Genomic DNA, 9,485 nt, shown 5'->3' with positions numbered 1-9,485 from the left:
AGATGAATTTAATTTGTGCGAAATGTTACTGAAACTTTATTTATCCGTGGACAGAAATTCGGCGTTACAGCAGACCGGAGAGGTATAAAGGAACAGTATACAGATAAAAATTAAAAGTTAGCCGTATAAAGTATGTTCCCCTAAACTGTGCAGAAATGTACATGCAAAATAAAAAATTGTGTGTGGATCAAATGCCACAGTAAATGCAATATATTAAGAATGAATATTTATATATACACAGTAGATTGGTGTGTGTATGCATAATGACTATGATCAAGTATAACGTGGGAAAACGGGAGCTTTGAATCTGCCCAGTGCAAGGTGACGCTTTATGAATGAGCACCTCCTCCACAACACACGGTGGCACTGTGGCACATTTCCCGTCCATCCAGTGCGGGGCCGACGGGCGGGCGGAGTCACGGCCGACAGCTCGGAGCGCAGCTCAGCGCCGTGCGTACGGACCGGAGCAGCACTTTCGAGCAAGGACTCGAACTCCGAGCAGCCGTCCGCCGACATGAACTCCCAGCCCGTCGTCATCGTCTCTGCTGCACGGACACCAATTGGTAAAGTCGAGTACACACTTTACGTACCGTACACATTCACTAAAAGCGGGTTGAAGCTCTAACATCGCTGCTTTACTGTTGCCACACTTCACTGTAGCTCGTTGTCAAATTAGCTGTAATTCAGAAGTACCGGAAGCGAATCATTTCTATAACTATCGCGACTCAACGTATTTACTTGTATCACATGAGCTGCCTTTACTGCTGAATTTCTCTTTTTGTAATCAAGTGAAGTGGTGGACGTCATTCAATTAAAATACACCGAGTGTTGCAGAGCTCTGATTGGTTCGCGCCTGTGTCCGGAGCGTTGCGTGGCCAGTGATTGGCTGGCTAGTCATAGTGCCACGGCGGGCGAGCCTCTTGCCATTGGCTGCCAGGAATCGGTACATTTAATTTGGCAATAAGGCCACCTGTCTGTATCTAAGACAATTATGCAGGACATCCCTAAAGGACACAGACAATGGGGAACTTAATATTACCTTACACTGCCAGTTTGCTTGTAGTGTGTGTGTGTGTAATACCTGGGAATGTTTTTCATTATATTACTGACTAAACAACTAATCAATTAATTGAGAAAATAACTGGCAGATTAATCAACAGTGAAAATAATCGTTAGTTGCAGCCCTAGATCGGTTTCTCATTTAGTCGATGAAATGTCAAAAAAAAAAAAAAAAATCAGTTTCCCAGAGCGCAAGGCAACATTTTCAAATTGTTTGTTTTGGTCCAACCACCGTACCACAAATCAAAGATGTACAATGATATAACATATCATCAGCTTTAAAAGGTTTTTTTTTTTTTAAAAACATAAATTTCTGCTTGCTAAATGGCCTAAATGTTTAATTGATTATGTTGTAGAATTTTTTTTGGCAGCAAACTGTGGTGCTAGTGAGCCTACTCAGTAATAGTGGAGCATAGGTTACGACTGCCCGTCTTTTATTTATCATCATAATATCTCAACAGACCATGAAACTTTGAACACAGTAGGCAGAGGGTTGACATTCCTGACGATGTGCCCTCCCTACAATATCTTCTTCCCATTTTTACACAGGGTCCTTGAATGGTGCTCTGTCCACGGTGCCTGTGCACGACCTGTGCTCAGTGGTGATCAAGGATGTTCTGAAGCGGGCTGGGGTGAACCCAGAAGAGGTCTCTGAGGTTATCATGGGACACGTCCTAACAGCAGGTAGATAGAAGTCTGCTCATGTGTGGCAGAGGTCCCATATTAATGTGTCATTGGTAGCGCATGTGTTGGGCAATGCCAGCTTGATTCGACCTCCCTTTTGCAATACCTTTTACCCGCTTGTCTGTCAAACAGACTTTCTCTCATTGGTGTTCACCTTCTTTGTATTTCCTCTCAGGTCACGGGCAGAACCCGGCACGTCAGGCCAGCGTCGGGGCAGGTATCCCCTACCCTGTCCCGGCGTGGAGCTGTCAGATGGTGTGTGGGTCTGGGCTGAAGGCCGTGTGTCTGGGAGCTCAGTCCATTCAGGCCGGAGAGGCCACTGTGGTGGTGGCAGGGGGCATGGAGAGCATGAGCAGGGTAGGTTACGAGACAAAAGCTGTCAGGGTGTGATATGAAAATGCAAACAGGTGGATGAGGGAGTATTAGGAACCTCAATCGTTTTAAGGTACTGACTGAAATGTGTCCTGAATATCACTGAATATCGACAGTTGCCAAGTAGCGAAAGCTGGCTTTAAAGGTCCGGCCGGATTCATAATCTCATTTACTCACCGATTGATCAAATAGAGGCTGATCATATACAAAGATATGCCCATTTTAGACTTTTCATACCTGGGCAGAATTCTTATACATTTACTTGCGTTCATATAACATTTCACATTTGAGACCTTTGGGTTCTCAAATGTTTCATGTTCGGTGGAGTAAGGTTAGTAGGTGTAACTACGGCAGTTCTGATGCGGCTAACGATCGTTTTCATCATCAGTTTTAATCTGTCAAATGCTTTCTGGATTAATTGTTTTGTCCAGAAAAATTTAGAAAATGTTTGGAAATGCCTGTTAGTTTCCCACAGCCCAAGGTGACGTCTTCAAACGTCTTGTTTTGTCCGACCAACGGTAAAAACACCTAAAGATATTCAGTTTACTATCATGTATGACAAAGAAAAGCATCAAATCCTCACTGAAATCCTCACATTTGAGAAGCTGAAACCAGGAAACATTTGGCATTTTTGAATAAAAATTACTAAAACCATTATTAATTTTTTCAAAATATTTTGATTAATTGACTAATTATTGCAGCTGTGGACAAAATGATTTCCCTGGGTGAATGTGTATGGCTGAAATTAAGAATAGAGCCATATCCTCGATGGCATGAGGTCTAAACTGTTTGTTTCCTTTGACAACTCAGGCTCCTCACACACTGCAAATGAGAGCAGGAGTGAAGATGGGCGATGCCTCCCTGCAGGACTCGATGGTGGCAGACGGCCTGACGGACGCCTTTCACGGCTACCACATGGGCATCACAGGTCTGGATCGGTTTGCCATCTCCACACAGCTGCAGCCGGTGGTTTATGTTGTACGGGGACATCATGATAATCCTTGTGTCTTTTGCCAGCGGAGAATGTGGCTAAGCAGTGGGGTGTCAGTCGAGAGGAGCAGGACCGGTTTGCTGTCCAGTCCCAAAACAAAACAGAGGCTGCACAGAAAGGAGGACATTTTGATCAGGAGATTGTCTCCGTCGTGGTGCCATCCAGAAAAGGCAAGAAGGATTTCAGGGACTTATGATCCAAGTTACCCTTGTATTTCGGAGAAATTGTCTCATCTGTCCTCGGTAGTTGTGCCCTGTAATATTTTTCTCTCCCCTTCAGGTCCAGTGGAGGTGAAGGTGGATGAGTTTCCTCGCCACGGCAGCAACATGGACAGCATGTCCAAACTCAGACCCTGCTTCATCAAGGACAGCAGTGGCACCGTCACCGCCGGAAACGCCTCAGGTTCGAGAGTTTGTGCTTCTGAACTGTGACACACATTGAGTTGACGTCAGCGAGATGTCTGCCACTGAACAGAATCTGACCATTAACTGAACTCAAGCTGCTTTTATCTTTCTCACTGTAGGTATAAATGATGGAGCCGCAGCAACTGTCTTAATGAGCCAGTCGGAGGCTTTGAGGCGTGACATTAAACCGATGGCCAGAATCGTTTCGTGGGCTCAAGCCGGTCTTGACCCGTCTATCATGGGAACTGGACCAATACCAGCCATCAGGAAAGCGGTGAGAAGCCAGCAGCAATTGAATGTAAAATGGCGTGAGAAAATGCCAGTCTGTTTTTAATATTAATTTATTGTCCTGTTCTCTGATAGGTTGAGAAAGCAGGCTGGCAGCTGGACCAGGTGGACTTATTTGAGGTCAACGAAGCATTCGCTGCCCAGTCCATTGCTGTGGTCAAAGAGCTTGGCCTAAATGTAGACAAGGTAATTCCTGAAGTGTTATTTTGACTTTTAAAATTTGAAGTCATCTTTATCCCACAAAAAGTAGCAGAAAGAGAACTGCACTTTAAAATGTTATTATAGCTGTATATTAATGCCAGGAGTCATTTGGCAGATTTACATTTGTTCGTCTAGTTGAAATTTCTCGGAGTTCATCTATGCGTGTTAGAACTGACATGTTATCCTTTTTGTCCATGCCTCAGGTGAATGTAAGCGGTGGTGCCATTTCTCTGGGCCATCCCATTGGTATGTCTGGCTGCAGAGTGCTGGTGACCCTGCTGCACGCACTCCAGAGGACTGGAGGACAGAAGGGAGTGGCATCCCTCTGCATTGGAGGAGGGATGGGCATTGCCATGTGTGTGGAGAGAGTTTGAGATAAATGTTCAATGTTGCTTTATGGATTGCCCTCAATCTTTTTTTTTTTCCTTTCTTTTAATGGATGGGGTATACAATATAAAACGGTGACAGTTTACCTGGGTTCTTGCAATCACTGTATCTGAGGCAAATTGATGTAATTGTGATTGCTGGATATTCAACAACAGCTTGCCATTCTCACTGTGAACTTAACTTAAATTCAAACTCTCAGGTTCGAGCCGTGGAGCATGTCACTTAATGTTAGGACTTCAGAAGTCTAAATGATAATGACTACTGAGTCTATAAATAACAAATAGTATCTTAAAATTGCTCAACAACTTGGTGTTAGATTTTCATTAAAGGCACTAAACTGCAGTCAGAACTTGATGGATGTTTCCCTTTAAAACCAGCTGCTGTATAACAAAGCAAAGCACTTAAACTCTAAAGGCAAAGCTTATGATCCCAGTATGGAGAGGCTGAGGAAGATACACTATTTTCTCTGTAAAGCATGATTTTTAACTTGTGGTGTAATTTGACAATTGTAATAAGTATTACATAGATTTTGCTTGGTCTAAAAATCTGATACTGATACGCATTCCAATATCTTCCCATGTGGAATTGGACCACCTTTCTCTGATCAGTTGTGCAGACAGCAGCCTCGAAACACAGCTAAGTGCCATAAGGTTAAGTACGCTCACCTTCTCTAAGATAGTGCTTCCTGTACATAGCCTTGTTTGTAAAAATATTTCCTGTGTTCTAACTGTTCGAAAAATCAATAAAGAATTAAAAGCCATAAGAGTCACAAACTTATTTTGAACTTGTATCAAAGCCTGCACAATAACCACAACTAGCCAATTTGAATTAACAAATCACTTGTCATTTACAACCATTGGAGCTTTATTAAGTGTCCCAAAAAAAAAAAATGAATCACTTACAGTTCCTCTTGAATCAAGACCCCGAGGGAGAGTGAGTGTGGGAGAACAGTAAACAAGCAAAGTGCACAGCCTACACTAGAGCAATAGCCACGAAGAACTCCATATGTATAAATACAGACGTTGAACCTATGGGGACCAATCACAGCCTTTCAACCCTCCAGAGATCCTGATTCCACGGCATCCCTGTAAGACTGCCCTCCCTCCTTCGGCTCTGGGAACAGTTTGATGAGGTCGTCAATGCGGAGGATGGTGATGGCAGCCTCGGTGGCAAACTTGAGGCTCTTTGTCTTAACCATGGTGGGCTCGTACACGCCGGCCTGACGGTTGTCTCTAGGCTTGCCATTCAACAGGTCCAGACCAATCCTATAGGACACACAAAGCGGTCAAATGTTATTTTTTTCACATTATTTTTGCCTCTTTTTTTGTTTCTCACACGTGACAGCAAAGAGGTGGATGTTAAGGCTGCAATGAAATTATTTTTATTATGAATTCATTTGCTAATTACCTTCTATCAATTATTTGGTCTATACTTGTCAGCATCAACTCAGCCATACAAATTCAAGTACAGACGACTAAATCTATTGTGCCACTTAAATGTCAGCAACTTAAGGGGAAATTTGTAAAACACACATTACAGTATCATGACTGGTTCAGTAAGGCAAAAACTCACCACTTGAGATTCTTGCGTTCAGGATTAACTTGAGCCTCATTGTGGAAGGCGCGAAGCTTGGCCACCAGATCAGTGGAGTCCTGCGCAGCGTTCACAGCCAGCGTCTTGGGGATGACGAGGAGAGACCGAGCAAACTCGGCAATGGCCAACTGCTCTCGGGAACCCTGAGGAAGCAAGTGATGAGTAAGAATTTCAACTTGGATGATTTACTGGTTTACAACCCAACACTTGGCTCATGACAAACCCAGATACCAAAAAAAAAAAAAAAAAGTTCATCACAGCATATAGCTCACCATGCTGGTAGCATAGTTCTCCAGGTAGATTGACAGAGCTGCCTCCACAGCGCCGCCTCCTGGTACTACAGACTTTGACTCCAGCACCCTCTTGACAACACAGAGAGCATCATGCAGCGAACGCTCCATCTCGTCACACATGAAGTCGTTGGCCCCACGTAAAATGATGGAGGCTGATGTGCGTGCTTTGGTACTGACAGGATTAAGAGTTGAGAAAAAAATAGAACCAGCGCAGTTAATGTGTGTCAGACCGTAGAAACTTTGAATGTAGACAAAACATAGGAAGGGACTCTAGAGTGCAAGGTTTTCACATCTGCCAGAGCTACAGGGGAAATTCACTTACTGGAATCTGTTGTACCAACATAACTATGCAATTCAGCATTGTTTTATATCCCATGTTATAAAAGCAATAGTACAACAGACTTATATAGTTGCAGTTCTTACTTCTTGACAAGGATGAGCTCGTCATCACAGATGCGTTCCTGCACAACCTCCTCAGCCTGGCCGAGCATAGTGGGCTCAAACGTCTCCTCTCCCTCCAGATTGGTCAGAGATGGACAGATGGTGGCTGGCAATTCAAAAAAGAAAGTTAATGTCTATAAACTGCTGATGCTGATGAGTCTAAGCAGTGAATATCACAATATCATGCCTGAGATGGTTTATTAAAAAAAAAAAAAAAAAAAAATTCCAAACCTGTAAGGACCAATAATTTAAAAGCCTCTCACCCCAAACTACAAAACTACAAAACTACAGCATGCTCTCGTCTTACCTCCTGTTGCCTTGGCGATGCGTTTGAGGTCCCTCTTAAGAACCCTTCTCACTGCCATGGCTCCTACATCCACAAAGTACTTGAGACACATGTCATCAATGCCACCAGTGGTCAGGATAACATTGGCACCTGCTGCCAAAATCTTTTGGATCCTCTCCTTGGTGATATCAGATTCCCTGAAGCAATAAAATATTGTTTCAGTCTCACCACTAACATTCAGGATCACAAATCAGATTGTACAACATACACACAGTCTACGCATTGTCATAGGTCTGTGAGACAAACAGATTGTGCTCTTTTAAAAATATATTTAAATAAACAACTTTAACTTTAGTTCTGTGCTCAATATTATGATCAAACTAAGTAAATCATCTTATATAGTACAGACACAAAAAGGAATTATAGACACATTGTCCAGTCCACAGTAGTGGTCCAGGAGCTCAGAGAGAAGCTGCTGTCTTCACTTGTGGCTGCTAATGTTTTCTCCCACGCGTATCACTGTGAAAACTATTGAGTCAGCATCACAGCAAACATAAATGGGACGAAAAAAAGAAAAATGTTCCATCATTAACCTTTGCCTGATCTGGTCAAGCTTCTCTGGGTCGTTGATAATAACTTGGACTCCCATCTTCATTTTGGTTTTCTGCAGGCTGAAGTCCAGGCAAGCAATCTTGGCGTTAACAACGCGCTTTACCATGCCTTTGAACAAACAGAAAACAGCATGTTCAATATGGGATATAGCCGAAGAGCAATTAAAATTGACCTTACCACAAAAATCAACAGGATGTGGACAAGAATCACAAAAGTAATGAAACAAGCAAACATGTACTGGCCTCATTTCAGGTTAATAAACGACTGTCCGGCCAGAAAAGAGGCGCCACAGTTTACAAACCACTGTGACTACATTCCTTTCAAAGCCAGTGTACTGTCTCCCACGCGTATCACCGCATACACCATCAAGCAAGGCATTGCAGCAAATTTAAATGGGAGTTTAATCAGCTGCAATTTTGTATGCCGCATTACATAATTGAGCTGTGTAAATTCTCACAATTTGTAATTTGAAATTTGTGAATTTCAGGCTTTGTAGCACCTTGTGAGCCAACGGTGCAGTTCAGTGCATATCCATTAACCAAGAAGCTCTCTTTCTGGCTGCGGCCGTGAGCTTTCAGCACATTGACAGAGTTGATGGGATATCTGGCTACCCCCTTGCTGTCCACAAATTTCACAGCCAGGGCAGCATCCACCACCATGTTAGCAAAGAAGTCGGCATCACTGAAGGCTCAGGAGTCAAGGCAGAAAGGGCAGCAGAGAAGGATTTCTTTACCCACATGTAACTCCTGTCCATTACAAATTATGCTCATTGGCTACAAACTCAACCGCACATGACCATCTGTGAAATAAAAAATTAACCAAATTTTAAAATGGGATGCACTTATCATTTTGAATAATTAAATACAAAAGCCAGTGACTCTGGGGGTTGGGTCCTAACAAAACATGTTTACACTGCTTCATAGAGAAGGAAGGATACACTCCAATGATTTTGGAAGACATGGAGGTCTTGGCTGCATTGATTAGGCACTCTCTCCCCAAGTCATCTGTTCCAATAGTGAGATTCTCGTTAATGTAACGCACCGCCTCCCTGGAAGATGGAAAAACAAGTTTGCATGTCGAAAAAACCTGAACAGATCCAATGCACGATGAAAACAGATGGGAGATAAAGAGTTGTTCTACACGTTAGCATCTTACTTGCAAGCCAGACGATATCCACTGATGACTGACGTGGGGTGAATCTTCTGTTTCACCAGCTCATCTGCACTCTTTAGAAACTCTGCCGCAAGAATTACCTGAAAGAATGTCACCGGGCATACTTTATACGAATAAACACACAGCATTACCAGTTTCCCTACACCAACAATAAAAATCTCAGTTATGGATCTCACACTGTACCATCGTTTCATTAGGGGTGGCAGAGATGAGGCTGCACAACCCCTTCAGACACTGAGGGACAGTTCCTCTTTCCTGTTAGCATAGCCACACATCCGTAATAAGGGGCAGATGCATGGTACTAAAACAGGACATTACAATACACTTTCTTTCGTAAATAACAAGTAAGGTTTATAAGGCACACTCATTCTCCCTGTTGGGGTACGAAGCAGCAGTGTGTTTCTGAGGTCAGAGCAGCTGTCGCCCTTACTCACCACAGACGTGGTCCCATCTCCGACCTCCTTGTCCTGCAGGTCAGCCAGTTCGCACAGGACCTTGGCAGCTGGGTGCTCCACCTCCAGCAGCTTCAGGATGGTTGCTCCATCGTTGGTGATGGTCACGTCCTGTCAAAAACGTCCATGAGACACAACCGATGATCACCGAAGGCTTTAATGCTTAATGTCATGCAAACAGACCGTTAGAAAAGGGGTAAGGGAATGCTAGATATCATACTAACCCCGATGTCGTCCACCAGCATCTTG

The 9,485-nt window shown here is 43.5% G+C and overlaps 2 protein-coding genes across 2 annotated transcripts; one reads left to right on the top strand and one right to left on the bottom strand.

Annotated features, from left to right (window-relative positions):
- Nucleotides 1-514: 514 nt before the first annotated feature.
- Nucleotides 515-5,155, top strand: acat2 (acetyl-CoA acetyltransferase 2). The gene is made up of 9 exons (XM_040125444.1): nt 515-563; nt 1,609-1,743; nt 1,919-2,100; nt 2,926-3,043; nt 3,133-3,276; nt 3,386-3,508; nt 3,630-3,784; nt 3,874-3,984; nt 4,203-5,155. The coding sequence occupies exons 1-9, from the start codon at nt 515-517 to the stop codon at nt 4,371-4,373; spliced, it is 1,188 nt and encodes a 395-aa protein (XP_039981378.1). The 3' UTR covers nt 4,374-5,155.
- A 53-nt stretch (nt 5,156-5,208) lies between these two features.
- Nucleotides 5,209-9,481, bottom strand: tcp1 (t-complex 1). Its single transcript, XM_040125443.1, has 11 exons — nt 9,461-9,481; nt 9,219-9,347; nt 8,767-8,864; nt 8,549-8,659; nt 8,111-8,292; nt 7,593-7,719; nt 7,021-7,196; nt 6,696-6,819; nt 6,252-6,444; nt 5,959-6,122; nt 5,209-5,651 (listed from the first exon to the last, which is right to left on the bottom strand). The coding sequence occupies exons 1-11, from the start codon at nt 9,479-9,481 to the stop codon at nt 5,438-5,440; spliced, it is 1,539 nt and encodes a 512-aa protein (XP_039981377.1). The 3' UTR covers nt 5,209-5,437.
- Between the last annotated feature and the right edge of the window lie 4 nt (nt 9,482-9,485).

Source organism: Xiphias gladius, chromosome 4, assembly GCF_016859285.1.
Source record: "Xiphias gladius isolate SHS-SW01 ecotype Sanya breed wild chromosome 4, ASM1685928v1, whole genome shotgun sequence".
Taxonomy (NCBI): Eukaryota; Metazoa; Chordata; class Actinopteri; order Istiophoriformes; family Xiphiidae; genus Xiphias; species Xiphias gladius.
Note: the sequence above shows the minus strand (reverse complement) of the source record. Positions and strands in the feature narration are given on the sequence as shown.

Coding starts and splice junctions, on each gene's coding strand:
- acat2 (XM_040125444.1), top strand. CDS start 515: ATGAACTCCCAGCCCGTCGTCATCGTCTCTGCTGCACGGACACCAATT. Junction 564..1,608: donor TGCTGCACGGACACCAATTG/GTAAAGTCGAGT, acceptor ATTTTTACACAG/GGTCCTTGAATGGTGCTCTG. Junction 2,101..2,925: donor GCATGGAGAGCATGAGCAGG/GTAGGTTACGAG, acceptor TTGACAACTCAG/GCTCCTCACACACTGCAAAT.
- tcp1 (XM_040125443.1), bottom strand. CDS start 9,481: ATGCTGGTGGACGACATCGGG. Junction 8,660..8,766: donor GGATATCGTCTGGCTTGCAA/GTAAGATGCTAA, acceptor TCCATCTTCCAG/GGAGGCGGTGCGTTACATTA. Junction 7,197..7,592: donor CTTGACCAGATCAGGCAAAG/GTTAATGATGGA, acceptor TTATTGCTTCAG/GGAATCTGATATCACCAAGG.